This window comes from Pseudorca crassidens, chromosome 15 (genome assembly GCF_039906515.1).
Source record: "Pseudorca crassidens isolate mPseCra1 chromosome 15, mPseCra1.hap1, whole genome shotgun sequence".
NCBI classification, from domain to species: domain Eukaryota; kingdom Metazoa; phylum Chordata; class Mammalia; order Artiodactyla; family Delphinidae; genus Pseudorca; species Pseudorca crassidens.
In genome coordinates this window covers 35,194,560-35,214,456 of record NC_090310.1, presented here as the reverse complement: position 1 = coordinate 35,214,456, position 19,897 = coordinate 35,194,560, and the positions used below count along the sequence as shown (strand labels likewise).

Sequence of the window (19,897 nt, the reverse complement as noted above, 5' to 3'; positions counted from 1 at the left end):
CACAGGCCTCGCCCATGGCGACTCCCCAGAGCCCTGTCCCCGAGCGGCTTCAGCCACAGCGCTCCCCGGCCCCTCCAATCGTTCACTGTTTGCTTCTGCTTCACGCCGATTGCCAGGCCAGGCCCTTCCTCTCTAGGCTCGGCAGGGTTTGTCTGCTCTGTTCACCGATAAATGCAAGCATCTAGCCAGTGCTTGGCACACAGGACACTCGGTAAACAGCTGTGGAATGGACGATGCACATAACATACGAAGACATTTCCTAAGGACTTACCAGTCAAGAGACTAAGCCTGTCTGTCTGGACTGACTCCCAGATCTTGCTCAGAGACCCTGGGTGAGAAGTCTCCTCACCTGTCCCCACGCCAGATTATGACTCTCCTCACAACAGCCAGAACCTTCTCTAACCTTCACCCTCTCCTCTGCCGGATGGACCCATCACAGGGCCACGGCCCAGCTGGACTGGTGGCGGGGGGGTGTGCGTACCCCGGCTGCTGCTGCTGCTGCTCTCCACATCCCGCTCATTGATGGGGGAGGTGACGTCCCTGTAGCAGAGGCCCCCCTCTTCCAGGGGGTTCTCATCGCTGCTGTTGAAGGTGACGTAGCCCCGTGGAGGCACCTGTTCTGTGGACAGAATAGGGCATGTAAATCCACACGCATGCATAAGGAAGGACGAGTTCTTCCTTCCACACACAACCACCACCTCAGAGGGATCTCGGCGAGGGGAGCCCCAGGACAGCATTCTCTACTCGCCACGGTAACCTGGACAGAGCTGTGCCGTCCGCAAATGAGGAAACAGGCTCCAAGGGGTTAGTGACCGGCTTGTGCCCAGCAGCGGGTGCACGTGGAGCCAGGCCTGGCAGTGGCGGCCTCTCTATCACGCCACGCTGTTGCTTTGCCAAGAGGACAAAGTAGGAGACAGTAAGCTGTATTTACAAATTCCTGAGCCAAAGGAAAACTATACTACAAGGTGTTCCCGCAGCTGGAAACATCTACTCTCATACACACACCGGCCTGCATGGCCCCTGCGACTTTCCAGCACAGGGGCCAGTCAACCCCAGTCAAGAAGATCCAGCTGAACAGGAAGGTAAGAGGCCCTGGCTAAACATTAACGGCAGCGACAGTGAATTATATAACCTCTGAATGTCTGCCTGCGAGAAAACAAGAAGAGGCGGAACACAAACCAGTGTTTAATTCCGCCTTTGCCCCTGCCTCTGCCCCACAGAAAGTACGTGTATTTGCATGAAAGAGCCTGGCTGGTGGGACCACAGGTAACTTATTTTCTTCTTTATACCTTTCTGAAGTTAGAGATTTTTTACATCAGCACATGCTATTTATCATTCAAAAATGTTTTTTAACTTTTGGCAAAGAGCATATATGCACTTACAGAAAATTAAACTTTCACACAGTGTAAGAAGAAAAACAGAATCTCCTGAAAGGCCGGAGCTGAGAGGCTGGTGAACACTCCTTCCTATGCCCCGGCCACAGCTCAGGCAGGACAGGTGGCCTGGGCTTCTCCAAAGGAACAGACTCTGCTACTCATCCCAGAGCCCCGAGCTCCCAGCTGCCAGACCGGACGCCCGTGTCCTCACCTTCAGCACCAGCTCACCAGTCAGCCCCCTGGATGCTGGGAGGAGGCAGGCCTGGTTACCAACCAGTGCCAGGACCCCTTCCAAGGGTCTGAGAAGGGAATCAAGTCCTCACATGGTCTCCTGGCTGGGAGGGGGTTCTGAGGGCTGCTCGCTAGACCAGCGGCCTGGCCACTGATGGGTGAGACCCACACTGGAGTCTGGTCACTCAGGCCAGCACGAGAGACAGCGTCAAGCCCAACTCGCCCCAAGCACTCAGCGCCTGTGCTCCCCAAAAGCACTGCACTCAACACTCAGGAGCTGACGGTCTGACAAAAACTCAGGCCATCTGGAAACTCAGGGTCTAGGGTTCTGGCCTACCAGGTGTCTGGTGGGCAGTTCTCAAATCCACACCCTGAGAAAAGAGTGCGAGGGCAGAGTCCTCCCCAGGGGATGCGGCAGAGACAGGAAGGGGACTCAACGGTCACGTTCTCCCTGCTGGGCTGACCCACCCACGTGAGGAATGGATCCAAGCTCAGTTATCTCTCTCCTACAGGAGAGAATGTTCTATTTGTAGTTTTAACCAACAGAAAGGACGAACCAAAACCCAAGAGCGAGACACTGACTAATGTGTCTCCATCCCTGTGATGGATTCTGAGTCCTTGAGCTGCTGCTCCCACCCGGCAGCCCAGGCGGCCCCCACGTCAGGAGCCTGAGAGTTGCTCGTTCTCTCAGACAGAATCCTAGACTATGGTGTCAAAGCCACCGGGATCATGGGGCACTAACCATAGCAAGGCTGCTGTATCCTGCCTCCGAGTCCAATAGCTGTGAGCCTGGCCAAGGCTCGCGGCCCCTCGTGGATGCTGAGGCCCTTCTTCCGACAGGGCCTCTGTCTCTGAGGGACAGGGCAGGATTCATCTGAAGAGCTCAGATCTTCGTATTTTTCTGTGGGTCAAACACCAAAATTTAGACAGTATGTTCAGTGATGGACTAATTTACTAATCCTTATAATGAACTGAAATAAAAATCATCGTAATTGCTTTTTTCCTTTTCCTAAATTAAGAAAAGTGTTCCCAGGATGTCACCTGTAAGAAATGCCACAATGGGCGGGTCCACTGCTCAGATGGGCCACAGGGACATGGGGCAGGGGGCGGGGGGGGGAGGAGTAAAGCTGCTAAGTATGGTGAGCAGATCCAACTCATCCCTCTCGCTGAGTTTCCAGAATTTTTTACAACATGAAAGTATGTTAACAGTTAGAAATACATTCTGTTCTAAGCTGAGGTGACAAGTAAGATCCATCTCTTCATAAACATATGGCAGCGGCAGTCACAACTTCTTAAGCCATTTTATATTCTCAACCTGAACAATCTCTTAGGAAACAAGTGCCACATGACAGCTCTGTGTGCTGTTTTACGACCCGTCTGAGCTGAAGAGCTCAGTGTGCCCACAGCTGTCAGCATTTTATAGCTTTTCATTGTTTTCCATATTTCATTACACCTAGAAGACAAAATTCAGGGGTTTATTTGTAGAAGGCACCCATTGGGTAAGATCTCACTTTGGAGTTGGTGAACTGGGGTGAAGACATGCAGAGAAGCCCCTCATTACCACTGTATCCCCTGTGTGATGGTGTCTGTTACAAAGCAGTCCTGAGGCCAAGAAGGGAGAGGCTCACTCAGACATGAACTGAAGGCCCAGCCCAGCCACTGCCCCAAAGCAAGAGTCACTGGCCCAGTTTCCAAGCCCAGGCCAGTGACGCCAAGTGGACCCCTCCCTCACACTCCAGGATCCATGCCGCCAGGAGGAGACTGGGGTCTATCCAAGCAGAAGCTGAAGGAGTCATAAAAAATAACTGTTCAGGCAGGGGAACCAAGGAAAAGGTGGCTCCACAAATCTGAACCTCCTGACGTGGCCCCTTGATCCCGTACAGTTGGCAGAACAGACAGAACCACACGAACCCCACACCCCAACATGGCCCAGGTGGCAGGGAGCCCCACAGACGCCAGCATCCCTGATGCCCGGGAGGAGGCGAGCACCCGCTCCAGCAGAGACTCAGAACTCACCCCAAGAATCTGCACAGAGACTAGTGGGTCTAGGAAACACACCACACAGAAGAGAGACGTGGGTAAAGACCAGGCGCAGATGGTTTCACAGGGAATCCTTCAAAGACCACATGGGGGGCTTCCCTGGTGGTCCAGTGGTAAAGAATCCGCCTTCCAATGCAGGGGATGCGGGTTCGATCCCTGGTCAGGGAACTAAGATCCCATGTGCTGCTGGGCAGCTAAGCCCATGCGCCTCAACTACTGAACCCGCACTTGCGTGCTGCAAACTACAGAGCCTATACGCCCTGGAGCCCACGCACCCCAACTAGAGAGAAGCCCGTGTGTTGCAATGACAGATCCCACGTGACGCAACTAAGGCCCGACGCACCCCCACCAAAAAAAAAAAAAAAAAAGACCACATGGGACCAATGCTACATAAATTGTTCTAGAGCACAGAAAAGAAGGGAAACTTTCCAGTTCTTTTTATGAAGTATAATATTGAGACCTATAACTGATAAAGATAGACAAAAGAAAATCACAGACCAACATCACTTATGAATATCCATACAAAATTAATCAACATTAGCAAACAGAATCTAGAACCACATTAAGAAAAGAGTACACCAAGTGGGATTTATGCCAAGAATGTAAAGTTGGTTCATTATTAAGAAATTCATTAACATAATATACTGTGTTAATAGATCTAAGGAGAAAATTCACAATCATCTCCATAGATGTTGAAAACACCTTTGACAAAATTCAGCACTTATCCTATAAAAACATTCAAGAATACAGGAAATGACAAATACTTTCTTAACATGATAACATATATGCAGACTTTACTCTGCAAGCCAGCATCTTACTTTTTTAAAACAAAACATTTATTTTTATTCTTTATTTTCATTTATATTTTTTATTTTTTGGCCGCACCACATAGCACGCGGATTCTTAGTTCCCCAAACAGGAATCGAACCCGCGCCCCCTGCAGTAGAAGTGTGGAGTCTTAACCACTGGACTGCCAGGGAAGTCCCAAGCCAGCATCATACTTAACGTGGCATTTCTGCTAAGATCAGGGCCAAAGTGAATGCCCATTACCTCACCTCATTCAACAGGGAACTAGAGGGATTAGTGAGTGCGATGAAAGCAAAGAAATCTGAGGTACAAAAATCAGGAAAAAAGTAGTAAATCTGTCTCTATTTGCAGGTTTTATGGCAGTGTACCTGGAAAACCCTAGAGAACAGATAAATAAAACGAATTCAGACAATGAAAGAATTCAATAAGGCAGGAGGCGGTAGAACTGTGGACAGACAGCAGTCGCCTTCCTCTGCACAGACAACAAGCCGTCCAAGGCTATGATGGCAGCATTAAGAGGGATAATGCGTTTACAACAGCAATGACAAAAATCAGACCCTCAGGAATAAACTTCAGGTATATGCAAAATGTATTTGAGGAAAAATTTAAAACCCTCTTGCAAGACACGGAAGTACACTTGAACAAAAGGACGTCCCTTGGTCCTAGGGCGACTCAACAACACAGCAGTTCATTTGTACATTTGCCACAGTCACAAAAATATCAGCACGCTGTTTTTAAGGAGCTAGACAAGTTGATGCTCAAGTTCACACAGAAAAGCAAGTGCCAGGAAACACTGGAGAAGGAAAGCCACGAGGAGGGCCGGCCCCACCAGGTGGCAAAACATGTCAGAGAAAGCCTCTGTCATTTACACAGTGTGGGTCTGTGTGTGCAGAGTCCAGTGGAACAGAACAGGCAGTCCAGAAACAGACCTGAATGCAAACAGAAATTCAGAATATACGGTAAAGATCACTAGGTCAAAAATAGACTTCTAAACACATGATGCTAGGACAACGGGGCAGCTGTTTGGAAAAAACCATCCGTGAAAATACATTGTGAATGGATCAGAGATCTACATGGAGAAATGAAACCATACACATACTAGAGGAAAACATGGGCAATTTGTTGTACAACCAGGGCATAGGGCAAGATTTTCTGTGACTTAGAACCCAGAGGCAATAAACGGATGAATTTGACTACATAAAATTTAAACATCTGGGGCTTCCCTGGTGGTGCAGTGGTTGAGAGTCTGCCTGCCGATGCAGGGGACACGGGTTCGTGCCCCAGTCCGGGAAGATCTCACACGCCGCGGAGCGGCTGGGCCTGTGAGCCATGGTCGCTAAGCCTGCGCATCTGGAGCCTGTGCTCCGCAACGGGAGAGGCCACAACAGTGAGAGGCCCGCGTACCGCAAAAAAAAAAAAAAAAAAAAAAAAAGAATTAAAACATCTGCATGGCAACAAACAGCACAAGCAAAGTCAAGAAACAAAAACCAGAGCGATCCCCTCTGTGAGCTGCCCTCCTCCCTGTCCTTCCCATCCTCAGCCTGGCAGTCCCACCCTACATTCTACACCCTCTCCCCTCAGCCCGGGTCCTGGCCAGGCTCCAGGAGCCAAAGGGGAGGAGGGGACGCCAGCAGAGGCCTGGCCGCAGACGCAGGTACCTGGGCTCCGGTAGAGGCTCTTAGGCAGAGAAGGTAAGTGAGCGTCTATCAGCCCCACAATCTTCATGTGTCCATACTGCTTGGCCAGCATCCGGGCTGTGGCTCCACTGTGGTCTCTTGTGTCCACTTTGACTCCCTATGAAAGTTTGTGAAAGAAGAGTTAGGAACCTCGCCCACAAAGCAGCCTCGCTTCGGGGCTGCAGACCCTGGAGGAGAGGGAGGGCGCCGGCATCTTCCTGACAAGGCTTCCTGCGAGAAAGTGGGGAAGGCAATCTATCTATCTATCTATCTATCATCTATCTATCTATCTATGGCTGCGTTGGGTCATCGTTGCTGAACAGGCTTTCTTTTTAGTTGCAGCGAGTGGGGGCTACTCTTTGTTGCGGTGTGCAGGCCTCTCATTAAGGTGGCTTCTCTTGCTGTGGAGCATGGGCCCTAGGTGCACAGGCTTCAGTAGTTGTGGCACATGGGCTCAGTAGTTGTGGCTCATGGGCTCTAGAGCGCCGGCTCAGTAGTTGTGGTGCACGGGGTTAGTTGCTCCGCAGCATGTGGGATCTTCCCAGACCCGGGCTCTAACCCATCTCCCCTGCATTGGTAGGCAGATTCTTAACCACTGCGCCACCAGGGCAGCCCCGGGAAGGCGCTTCGTAGTGACAAGAGTCGGAGGCACCTGGCTGGCTCTGACGCTGCAGACACACACTGAATGGGGAGCATGTGTCCCACTCACTGCACCTCTCTTCACACAGAGAAAACTGGAGACAACAGATTCACTGGAGGGCCAGCCTTTAAAAACCATAATCAGATTGGGAGCACCACCCTTCTGAAACAGAATTCGGTAACTTTTACCCAAAGCCCTAAAAAGTACTTATCGTCTTCAACACAACAGTTCCACTTCCACACCACATATCTGCAATAACAAAAACCCAGAGACAACTTAAGTGCTCAGGGGGGTGGAGAGTCAGCTATGTTACTGCCATAAGTGCTGGTATTTACAAATAACAAAATTATAACCAAGATTTAAAAAGGACCACGATACAAAACTGTATATATACATTACAACTGCGACAAAACAAAAAAGTATACAGAAAGTAATACTGGAAGGAGATATGCCCAAACTGTTAGTATTATTTTTAAGCAGTAAGATAATGGGGATTTTTCACATCTTCCTAATCTTCTATATTTTCTAAATTTACTACTATGAGCACGTTTACTTTTTTTTTTTTTTTTTGCGGTAGGCGGGCCTCTCACTGTTGGGGCCTCTCCCGTTGTGAAGCACAGGCTCCGGACATGCAGGCTCAGCGACCATGGCTCACGGGCCTAGCCGCTCCGTGGCATGTGGGATCTTCCCAGACCGGGGCACGAACCCGTGTCCCCTGCATCGGCAGGCGGACTCTCAACCACTGCGCCACCAGAGAAGCCCAGCACGTCTACTTTTGAAAACTGGAAAAGCCCAATAAGCTTTCCATTTTGAAAGCTTCAACCATGCAGCCTCGTAGTTGATGGTGGGACTATAAGCCCGTGCTCTGGAGGGCAAATCAGCAAGAGATAGTTGAAACCTGAAAAGTGTGCATGCCCTATGACCCAGAAATTCCACTTCTGGGAATTTAACCTCAGGAAATAATGAAGGATATACACTCACATTTAGGATCTTCCCTGAAGCATTTAGCATAGTGAGAACTGAAAAGAACTAGTTCACTAGGGGATTAGTGAAATAAGTGAGAACACATAAAATGGAACACCACCCACCCACTTACGTGACGGGGCCAAGTGTACGTACAAACCCAGGCAGGTGTGCACAAGACATCGTTAAGAAAAAAAAGCATATTACAAAACGTTCTGTATAATGGAATTCCACTTTGACTTAAAATATTTATCCATAAAAAACTAGGATACTTGAGAATTCCCTCGCAGTCCAGTGATTAAGATTCGGGCTTTCAGTGCCGTGGACCTGGGTTCGATCCCTGGTTGAGGAACTAAGATCCCATAAGCTGCACGGTGCGGAAAAAAAAAAACAAAAAAAAAACTAAGACACTCAACAATATGTTAATGTGTGCTATCTCTGGGTGATGGTATTATGAGTGATTTTTGCTTTCGGTTTGCTTAAATATACTTTCTAATTCTTTTATAGCAAGTATATATCACTTGTATAGTAAATATTTACATATGTACTTTTTTTACCCTATTTTAGAAAACTATGATCAACTGACAGTCTTGATTGAGCCCAGTACAGAAGGTGATTATCACACTTCCCTCTGGTAGGAAAAAAACCACATTTGTACAAGAGCCTAATTGAGCTTTACTTTCTATAATCCCCAACTTTCCAGAGCTCTGGTTAGAAATCAGCAATGAAACCTTCAGCCTTAAAAGATCATTTCAGGGGAGTGGCAGGAGGGAAAATTGGATGAAGGTGGCCAAAAGGCACAACATCCTGGGGGGAGGGGCAAAATAGGGGTAGGGGATTAAGAGGTACAAACTATTACGTAAAAATAAATAAGCTACAAGGATATATTGTACAAACAGGGAATATAACCAATATTTTATAACTATAAATGGATATAACTTTTTAGTTTTTTTTGGCTACACATCGCAGCTTGCGGGATATTAGTTCTCTGACCAGGGATTGAAGCGGGGTCCCCGGCAGTGGAAGGACGGAGTCCTAACTACTGGACTGCCAGGGAAGTCCCTAAATGCAGTATAACCTTAAAAAATTGTGAATCACTATGTTGTATACCTGTAACATATAATATTGTACACCAACTACATCTCAATGAAAAATTTTAAAAAGGCACAAACTTCCAGTTGTAAGTAGAAACTAGGGATGTAATGTACAACATTATGACCACAGTTAACACTGCTATGTGTTATATAGGAAAGTTGTTAAGAGAGTAAATCCAAAGAGTTATCATCACAAGGAGACATATGTATATAGATATTTGTATCTATATGAGATCATGGATATAAACTAAACTTATTGTGGTAAGCATTTCATGATATACAGAGATCAAATAATTATGCTGTACACCTTAAACAGTGATGTATATCAATTATATCTCAATAAAGCTGAAAAAAAGATAATTTCTAGTTTCAGTTTGATAGAAGGACCCAAAGGTTTCAACCAGAAAAACAATACCATCTTTACTGAAGGATTTTTTCTTTTTTCTGGCTACGCCATGGGGCTTGTAGGATCTTCTTAGTTCCTCGACCAGGGATCGAACCCGCACCCCCTGCATTGGAAGCATGGAGTCTTAACCACTAGACTGCCAGGGAAGTCCCTGAAGGATTTTAACTAATATCTTTTTTTTTTTTTTTTTTGCAGTACGCGGGCCTCTCACTGTTGTGGCCTCTCCCGTTGCGGAGCACAGGCTCCAGATGCGCAGGCTTAGCGACCATGGCTCACAGGCCCAGCCGCTCCGCGGCATGTGAGATCTTCCCGGACTGGGGCACGAACCCGTGTCCCCTGCATCAGCAGGCGGACTCTCTACCACTGCGCCACCAGGGAAGCCCCACTAATATCTATGTTTAAGCCTGGAAGACTTCAACTTCAGATTATACTAAAGGGAAAAAAGAGTAGTAACTATTCCTTAGTGAGGAAGAAAACAGAACTGACAACAAGAAGGCTCCAAAGGAGAGGGAAGAAAATATTAGAATTTCCATCAATTTATTTATCCTTTAATTTTTTTTGTTTTTCTATTTTATAATGTACATAATATGTAACTAGAGAAGAACATGATGGAAGTTCATTTTAACTGACAGGAAGGTGGGATCACAAAGGTGAGAGGCCGTGAACCAGTGTGATGGCGGGGGGGCACTCCCCATGTGGAGGCCATGGCACCCTCAGCTCCCTCCTAGGAGAGGCCCAGCCCACCCTACATGGTCCTACCGGAAGGAGGGACATAGGGTACAAGGGAAGTGGCTGCAGCCCCTTCCTCCCCTGGCAAAGAGCATGGGGTGCCCGGCCTCCAAGTGTGGAGCCTGGCTAAGGTCAGGGGACTAGGTGGGCTCACCCATGACTGAGCAGGAGGAAATTTGCAGGGAATGAGGAGCATCCACACAGGGCCAGCCAGACGGCCACCCTAGCAAAGGAATGACCTGGCCCATCAGCCAAAAAGCAACCACCAGAACTGACCAGCCCCTTCCACTCCTGATTAGTGCACTGGGGGAGGCTCACTGTTGATTTCCTGAGTTTGATAACTGTATGTGATAATGAAAGAGAAAATTCTTGTTTTAGGAAAAACATATTAAAGTATTTAGGAGGGGGACTTCCCTGGTGGCAAAGTGGTTAAGAATCCACCTGCCCATGCAGGGGACATAGGTTAGATCCCTGGTCCCAGGAAGATCCCACATGCCGTGGAGCAGCTAAGCCCGTGTGCCACAACTACTGAGTCTGTGCTCTAGAGCATGCGAGCCACAACTACTGAGCCCACGTGCCACAACTACTGAAGCCTGGGCGCCTAGAGCCCATGCTCCGCAACAAGAGACGCCACCACAATGAGAAGCCCCACTTGCCACAACTAGAGAAAATCCGTGTGCAGCAACAAAGACCCAATGCAGACAAAAAATAAAGAAAAAGAAAAAAAAGAAAATGGTTTAAAAAAAAAAAAAGTATTTAGGAGGAAAAGGGCATTATGTCAGCAACTTACTTTCAAATGGTTCCAAAAAAGATAATAGGTATATAGACTGATAAAGAAAATGAAGTGAAATGCTAACATTTGGGGAATTCAGTGAAGGTACGCAAATTCTCTGTACTATTTTATAACATTTCTTTAAGTCTGAAATTGTTTCAAAGTTTAAAATTTAGAAAATTTTCCAAAATAAATCCAATACAATTTGTTTTCCCTACATACGAGTTGCCGACATACAATCTCAGACCCAGCCGGAGAGTAAAGGCACCAAGTGAGGGTGTAATCTGCACAGCACATAAATGATCAAAAGTCTGATTCTCTAACACGTTTTCCTTTTAAAAAATTATAACAGTAACTGTCCCTTATGGTCTCCACTTCTACCTTATTTAAGATCAGGCTCTAAGCTCAGAGGCAGAAGTTATGCTTTTCACAGCCAGGGCTCCCTGCCCCGCATCAATGCCTGTCCCTTTGCTACGTCTTAAGGAGGCCTAGTTCGTGTGAGTGGAACTACCTTCAAAGAATAATTATGTTCAGAAAAGGAAGTGCAGATGGCAAATAGATATATGAAAAGATGCTCAACCTCACGAGAAATCAGGGAAAGGCAAAAATCAACAGGAGACCACTCAGCTGATAGCAGGTACCAAGGGTTTTGAGGGGACAGGAGACACAAGCTATGAAACGCTGTCAGAGGTGTGCAAACTGGGACACCTACGGGGGGGAAGCAAGGTACACTCTCTAGTGAAGATGCACCCAGCCTACACACCCAAAATTCTGCTTTGAAGAACATATCCTGATCTCCTAAAGAAATCCCTTCACATGTGCGCAAGAGGACAGGTAGAAAATGCTAACTGCAGCACTGATAGGAATAGCAAGGTGGACATGACTTAGGGGTCCACTGACAAGGGAATAGAAAATATACTGTATTCATACATTCAATAAATACAGAGCTGATAAAACGAGTGAACCCCGTCTACATGTACCACACTGTGTTAAATGACACAGTCATTATATAAATATATAACATATAAATAAAATATGATTTATATAAATCTTTAAAATATATAAAATAAGTCTACTTGCTGCTTAAGGACACACAGCATGTGATGAGAGTATAAAGTCAGGGACAGGAAAGGTACAGACCAACATCTGGATAGTGGTTACCTCTGGATTCATGTGGATTAGTTGTATTAATATTATCTCTGTACTACTTTGTTTAAACTACTTCATAATTTTTTTTATAAATTTATTATTTTTATTTATTTATTTTTGGTTGTGTTGGTCTTCGTTGCTGCACGTGGGCTTTCTCTAGTTGCGGCGATCAGGGGCTACTCTTCACTGCAGTGCGCGGGCTTCTCATTGCAGTGGCTTCTCTCGTTGTGGAGCAGGGGTTCTAGGCACGTGGGCTTCAGTAGTTGCAGCACGTGGGCTCAGTAGTTGTAGCTCATGGGCTCTAGAGCACAGGCTCAGTAGTTGTGGCGCACGGGCTTAGTTGCTCCGTGGCATGTGGGATCTTCCCGGACCAGGGATTGAACCCTTGTCCGCTGCATTGGCAGGCAGATTCTCAAACACTGCGCCACCAGGGAAACCCCAACTTCATAATTTAAGAGTCATAATGCTTATTGCTGTAGACACCGTTCAAGTTGGTACAACTTGCTCTTTGGATAGCTATTTGGCAACATCCACGTTATGGCTGTACTTAGGCTACATCCAAAACTTCTACCTTTAGTACCGAACTGTAGAGATGTGGTCGCACAAGTGTGTGGAGAAGTATGTGTGCAGATATCCCGCACAGCACTGTGCATGATGGCAAATACAACTTGATTCTATCTGCAGACCACTGTTAGAGAAACTGATTCATCCCTACAAGGGAGTGCTATGCTGCCATACAAGAGAGAAAAGAGCTTTATATCTACTGATATAGAACAATCCAGGATAGACAAGTTTAAAAAAAAAAACCACAGGATTTCCCTGATGGCACAGTGGTTAAGAATCCACCTGCCAATGCAGGGGACGCAGGTTCACTCCCTGGTCAGGGAACTAAGATCCCACATGCCACGGGGCAACTAAGCCCACGTGCCGCAACCACTAGCCTGTGAGCCACAACTACTGAGCCTGTGTGCCACAACTAGAGAGCCCTCACACCACAGCTACTGAGCCCATGAACTCTGGAGCCCATGCGCCACAACTAGAGAGAAGCCCACGTGCCACAACTAAGACCCAACACAGCCATAAATAAATAAATAAATATGACAATTCATAAAAGAAATACAAATGGTCAATAAATATGTTTTAAAATGTTCACTCTCACTAATAAGTACAAACCAAAACAAGATGCCACTTTTCTCCTACCAAACTGGCAAAACTTTACGATGGTAACATCTAGGGCTGGTGAGGATGTGAGAAAATGGGCATCGTCATGTATTACTGGTGGGAAGGACAAGAGAGACATCTGTTTAGTGGGAATTTGTTAGAACTTACTAAATATTTCCCCCGTTGAACTTTTTAAACAACTTTATTAAGATATAATTCTTCTACCATGCAATTCATCCACTTACAGTTTACACTTCAATAGTGGACAACCACCACCACAATTTCAGAACATTTTCATCACCCTGAAAAGAAATCCTGTACCTCCTCCCAGCCCTAGGCAACCACTAATCTACTGGTCTCCACAGATACGCTTATTCTGAACATTTCATACAAAAGGAATAATACAATATTCAGCCTTTGTATCTGGCTTCTCTCACCTAGCATATTTTCAAAGTCTATTCAGGTTGCAGCACGGGGAAGTACTTCACTCCTTCTTATGGCCAATTAATATTCCATTGTATGCATGTAACAATTTTATTTATCCACTTATGGACATTTGGGTTCTTTTCACCATTTGACTATTACAAACAATACTGTTATGGACATTTATGTACAGGATTTTGCCTGGACCTGTTTTCAGTTCTCTTGGGTATATACCTAGGAGTGGTATATATCCAAGTGCTGGGTCATATGGTAACTCTATGCTTAACTGTTTGAGGAACTACCAGAATGTTTTCCAAAGAGGCTGCATCATTTTTCATTTACAGCAGTGTATGAGGGTTCCAATTTCTCCACGTCATTACCATCTCTTGTTATTGTCTTTTTTTTATTATATTATTATTTTCCTGGTTGTTTTGATTTGCCATTTTCCCTGATGACTAATGGTGTCAAGCATTTTTCCATGTGCTTATTGGCCATTTGTGTATCTTCTTTAGAGATGTATCTTTTCAGGTCCTTTGTCCATCTTTTTATTGTCTTTTAATTTAACTGCCCTGTTTTTTTTCTTAAATTAATTAATTTATTTATTTTTGGCTGCTTTGGGTCTTCATTGCCACGTATCGGCTTTCTCTAGTTGCAAAGAGTGGGGGCTACTCTTCGTTGCGGTGCACATGCTTCTCACCGCGGTGGCTTCTCTTGTTGCGGAGCACGGGCTCTAGGCACGTGGGTTTCAGTAGTTGTGGCACGTGCACTCAGTAATTGTGGCGCGCAGGCTCTAGAGCGCAGGCTCAGTAGTTGTGGTGCACGGGTTTAGTTGCTCCATGGCATGTGGGACCTTCCCAGACCAGGGCTCAAACCAGTGTCCCCTGCGTTGGCAGGCAGATTCTTATTAACCACTGCACCATCAGGGAAGCCCTAATTGCCTTTTTATTAGGACCTATTAAGTTCAAAATGTGAGCACCAGCAATCCCTCTTGTAGAAATACAGCATACAGAAATAACTGCATGCGTGCTAAAGCTGTGTGTGCCAAGATATTCCCTGGAGCACTGCTTACAATTGCAAAATGTTAGAAACCTAAATTTCTACTAATAAGGAACTGACTGAACTAACTATGGCATGGATACTGCATGGAATACCATACAAAGGTAAGATGTCTATGGCATATTATTTTTTAGAAGCTGCAGATCAAATACACAGTAGAATCCCACTTTGTTCAAAACAAAAAGCCATGTGTTCGCAGGTGTCTACAGACATACTTTCTCAGCAGAGGAAAATCCTGGGTCTCTTTAACAACCAACTGGGCATCTTGTGGGGGAACAGGGGGCGGGTGGAAAAGGTAGGAAGATCTTTGCCTCCTTATTCTATATAAATTTTTTAAGTGATGGGATGATGAGTGCTATTTACTGTTTTAAAATTTTTTCCATACTTTTCAAATAATACTATTTTTAAAATTATTACAGGAATAGGTGTCTATAGTTGCTTACCACTGTACCCCTAATGCCTAAGCACCACTCAGCACTTGGCATCAACAGATACTCAATGAAAATGTGTTGAATAAACAGATGAAGAGCAGTTATTTCTGTGTAGGAGAAAGTTCTGTTACAGTTTATTCCTCAGTGATACGATGCCTCACTTGCTGTGACTAAATTATAAGCTAATAAACAGGGTCACTTACATGATTCAGAAAATACTGCACGATTATTTCATGGCCAGCAGCAGCCGCTTCCATCAAAGGAGTGAATCCATATACGGGCTCCCTGCAAGATCGAGACTGCAGTCAGATGATGAGCAGAGGAAGCTCTGGGGGGCAGAAGCTTGCCTGCTGCAGACAAAACCTCAGTGACGCAAAGTCACCCATCCCTAAGCCTAGAGGGCTCCCTGAAAGGGGAGAGATGAGAAAGTGAGTATCAACACATCAGTCCCGTGGTTTCTACCCCAGGTCTAGTCTTTTGTTCCTAAGACAATCTGTTTCCCATCTTCACTCCTTCTTAGCTGTTTCCCCCCCTGCTATGGCCTGAATCTCTACTTAATCACAGCAAAAAGTAGCTGTCGCCCTTCACTGCTCACAGACAGCTAGCACCTCCTCTCCACCTATCCAGATATCCTACATTTTGAGATCAACATCCTCTAGGAACCCTTCCAGGAGCTCCAGGACTAACCATCTCCTGCCCTCACTACACCTAATGCTTGCTTACGGCTAACTCAGTGCCCTCTTCAGAGTGCCACCCCCACCAAGCCCTCACTGGTTTCACCTGGGCTAGAAGACAGGAAGCAAGCTAACCACTGGTTTTCATCCGTTCGAAGACACACACTTTGCACATTTTAGCATCGCTGAAGTCTGAATGTCAGTAAATGAAATGCATTTTAATTAGGAGCATTTTTTTTCTTTCTTAATGGCCTGTAAACCTACAGTGTGTTACAACGGCTGACACCAGCCAGGGTGTGCAGTGTCAGGTGAATGTTGGGTTGAAAGAGGATTATCATGGTGACATGCTTTAGACAACAACCCTACTTCCAGCTTATATTTAAAACTCATGACCGTTTTCAAAGTATTACCTCACCTGATACATACAGAAGGCAAGAAAGTTAAAGGGATTTAGCATTTAATGCATGTCAATTCAGTGCCACACATTATGTTAGGCACCTGTTATATGACAGAACATGTAATTCTTCTAACAGTTCTATGACATGGGCATTGCCATCCTGTTTTCAGATAAAGGAAATAAGGCACAGAGAACTTAAAATGTTGCACACAATGCCACCTGACAGATGCATGAGAAAGCTAGGACGATCCCCATGCCTCCACGCCTCGGCAGGACTGTCCCCTCCGTCCCTTTGTCTTGAGCCTGTCAAACCAAGGCAGGGGCTCCCTGCACCCCAGCCTCTAGCTGCCTCGCCAGTTGCCCTACTCAGAGTCAGACATGACCACCTCCCTCCTGCGGCCACTTAAGACCTCGTAATCACCTCACATTGGCGTTCGCTCCACTGTCCAAAAGGAACTTGACCATCTGCTGGTGCCCAGCACTGGTGCAATGGAAGAGGGCAGTCCAGCCTTGAATGTCCTTCATTTCTAGCTCAGCACCTTGCTTCAAGAAAACACAGAATGCTCATTAAGGCCGCGTCTCCTCTGCGCAGGGTGGGCGCCCTCCAAGCCATCACGCTGAAAGAATCGAAGTGATTACCCGAGCACACGCACGCTACAGGGGCCTGCAGTGGTTCACGTCTCTGCAGAGCGGCCGGGGGCCCCTCAGGTTTCTGGCCTGAGGCCCTCGTAGCTCACCTGGAGGAGGAAATAGGCGATGCTCTCGTTGCCACAGCTGGAAGCCAGCATCAGCGGAGTCTGCCCTTCCGGGGTCGGCACATTCACACTCACCCCCGCCTCGAGCAGCAGGTGCACGATGGTATCGTGTCCAATGTAGGAGGCATACATCAGCGGGGTCCAGCCACCACCATTCTTCTTATTCAAATCTAACTCTCTCCTAAACAAACGCAAGACATGCTAGACACGCCAGCCATCTCATAGGTGGGGTTTACCAAAGCCGGTGGCCAGGCCAGGCCAAGAGAAAGAGCAGGAAGTGCTGACAGGAAGCAGAGTCATAGGCCACCCTGGACATCACTGGCGGGGAGGGGGGGGAGTGACTACACTTGCCGGACAACTGCCTTTGCAAACTCCCTCAAGTTTGCCTCCCTCCTCTGATTTTTCATTCTCATCTGCACCCTCCTCCTACCCTAAGGCCAGCAATTCTCTTTTTTGCTACCACCAGCTACATAGATGGTTCTCAACCACGGGAGATTTTGCCCCCAGGGGACAGTTGCCAAAGTCTGGAGACATTTTTGGTTGTCACAACTGGAGAGGGAAAAGCTACTGTCATCCAGTGGCCAGGGATGCTGCTCAACATCTTACAGTGCACAGGACGCCCCTCACAACAAAGAATGAGCTGGCCCAGGTTGTCAGTAGTGCCGAGGCCGAGAAACGCTGACCTGGAGCCTTGACTACCTCCCGCCAACAGACCAGTCTGCTAGTCCAGAACTGAGGGGAGAGGAAAGAGGAGGGGACTCAGACAGTGGACAATTTCTCCTTTGTCGTCCCACCCTACAGAAACATTCCTGGAAAAATCTGTGACCAAAGAATCCTGTCTTTCTCACTGATTTTCATTACAATTCTGGAAAAGCGTTTCCCACAGGAAAAACAATGCAGGCTTCCCAACCCAGAGTTTGGGGTCGGGGGATGGAAGTAAGACCCACTTCCAGAGCATCCTGCCTGTTTCACGCCCCAGTCTTTCCTCCTCCACAATCCTTGCCTCCAGTGGAGGTACCAAGTGACAGTCGACCCACGCAGTTCGTGCCTCTCCTAGATACACACACTAAGCTACACCAGACAATTAGTTTCCATTTACCAGCACGTTTTACTGACCCTGGCTTTGGACCCAGGCAGCCATTTCCCAGGTCCTGATCCCAGGAATGCAGGGGTAGCCACTAGCCGGGAGAGCCACCTGGAGACCAGCCCATTCTCACCACACGCCGTCCCACATGGACAGGGAGGCGCCCCCACCACCACCCCTTAGCAGAGCGGCCCTGGGGCTCTGGCAACCCCCTTCAGCCGAATCCTCCCTTCTGACCCCTCCAAATCCCCCTCGGGTCCCCAGTGTGTTTACTGTGCACCAGCCTCCATCTCAGCAGGTGTCACAACCCCAATCAGAACACAAACACTTCCTAGAGCTGTTCTGGACTGTTCATTTTAACAGCACACCCGAAGGCTTAAAGGCTGTGAATGTTAAAGGAGCAGAACTACAGGTGGGGTCGTGGTGACCCTGTCGGGGGATGTGCTGCCTGCACACCTGCCCAGTACAGAAGTACCAACTGGCCAGATGCTCATAAGTGATGGCTACGACCTGGGAGCCAGAAACGGGGCTTCCACGAGGCTCTGCTGTAACTCCCCAAGCTGGAACTGGAAAAGGCCCAGGTAGGTATGGACATAGGTTGTTTCTCTAAGTTATCAATGAGATGATAACAGTGAGCACAAAGTATGGCGGACAAAGTGGGAAGAGATGAGAAGATGGATCCCTTTCTAAAAATTACACTGAGTATCAAACCGTACTTCAAACAAGAAGGCGCTAATAAGCAGTGCTGTTTAGGGGGACCTAATATGCACATAAGATCAGTGAAAACGGCATGTGGGCAGTGAGTAAGGTGCAATCCTCCAGGTGGGGATAACCCCACCTCCTCCTCTATGGCAGAAGCTAAAGGGGAGAGGGCGGCAGGAGGGATTAAAATGAAGCTTCTGGGGAAAGAAGGCCATAGGGCATTGCTTTCAATCTTTATTTTTGTTTTGTTTGAGCATTTCTGCAATTAGTGAAAACCATAAAATTACTCTGGTTAAAGTAAGCCTGAAATGAACAATTTCTAAGCCTATGAAAAAAGTTTAAGCTGCCTTTTTCTTCCTCAGAATCAAAACTGCCTTCCTTATTGGCGTCCAGCATAAATCATCCCTGACAACAGCCCAAGAGAAGCAGCAGTTGATCCACCCAAGGATTAAATGTCTACAGCTGTGGGCAAGGCCCCCGCTAGCTCCCTGATGGCTCCACCTGAGAGCTGAACCATGGAGCTCAAAAATCCAAGAGGAAGGAACATTTTCCAAGATCTCTTACCGCTGCACACATTCCTTCACCACTTCATACTGGCCAATGGAAGCAGCTGTGTGAAGATCCAAGGGGACGGCTAGCTCCTCCCGGCTGACCTGCGCACCCAGCCCATGCCACATGGACAAGCTGCGGTTCAGCAGCTCCGGTTCACTGGCTTCATCGCTGAGCTCCGACATCGCTATGGAGGGAGGCACTGAGGTCGTTAGGTCCTTCCTTCCTGGTAGCGACACAGAGTGAAACGGCATGGTCACACTCCTGCCCACAGCAGGCGGCTAAGTCACTGCCCTGACAGACTGCTGCCCAATGTACCCAACTCCGGGGACTGACCAGACAACTTCCTTTCAATAAATATCGTATGCGGGAATTCCCTGGTGGTCCAGTGGTTAAGTTTCCACGCTCCCAATGCAGGGGGCCTGGGTTCGATCCCTGGTCAGAGATCTAAGATCCCACAAGCCCTGCAGTGCAGCCAAAAAGAAAAAAAAATTGTATGGTTCGGGCAGCTCCATCATGCTAGTACTGGTGAGCCTGTCACTAGACAGAAAAAGAGGAGCACATATTGTGTCATAAACTGTGGCATATATTTTCCTTTATGACCCCCAGGCCCCACATTCTAGAAAGGGAACTCAAGGAGCCTGACAACCTCTTGGATGGGAAGCAGAGAAATGGTAATTAGGTCAGTGGACCAAATCAACTCTCAGATGTGGTGAAAAAGAACTCTGGGGCTTCCCGGGTGGCGCAGTGGTTGAGAGTCCACCTGCCAATGTGGGGGACAC

At 47.2% G+C, this 19,897-nt stretch overlaps 1 protein-coding gene across 8 annotated transcripts in view; it reads right to left on the bottom strand.

Annotated features, from left to right (window-relative positions):
- Positions 1–19,897, bottom strand: part of ANKS3 (ankyrin repeat and sterile alpha motif domain containing 3) — a 30,082-nt gene that overhangs the window by 5,582 nt on the left and 4,603 nt on the right. For 5 of the 8 annotated variants that reach the window (XM_067706751.1, XM_067706756.1, XM_067706754.1 and 2 more), the window contains exons 2-8: positions 19,131–19,341; positions 16,763–16,961; positions 16,447–16,568; positions 15,158–15,239; positions 6,113–6,248; positions 2,350–2,508; positions 482–619 (exon numbers count right to left, since the gene is read on the bottom strand). In XM_067706751.1, the coding sequence (XP_067562852.1) occupies positions 482–619; positions 2,350–2,508; positions 6,113–6,248; positions 15,158–15,239; positions 16,447–16,568; positions 16,763–16,961; positions 19,131–19,300 (1,006 nt within the window). In that variant the 5' untranslated portion in view covers positions 19,301–19,341. Of the gene's footprint in view, positions 1–481; positions 620–2,349; positions 2,509–6,112; positions 6,249–15,157; positions 15,240–16,446; positions 16,569–16,664; positions 16,962–19,130; positions 19,342–19,897 lie in introns of those variants that run through there. The other 3 variants (XM_067706755.1, XM_067706758.1, XM_067706757.1) reach the window with 3 other exon arrangements.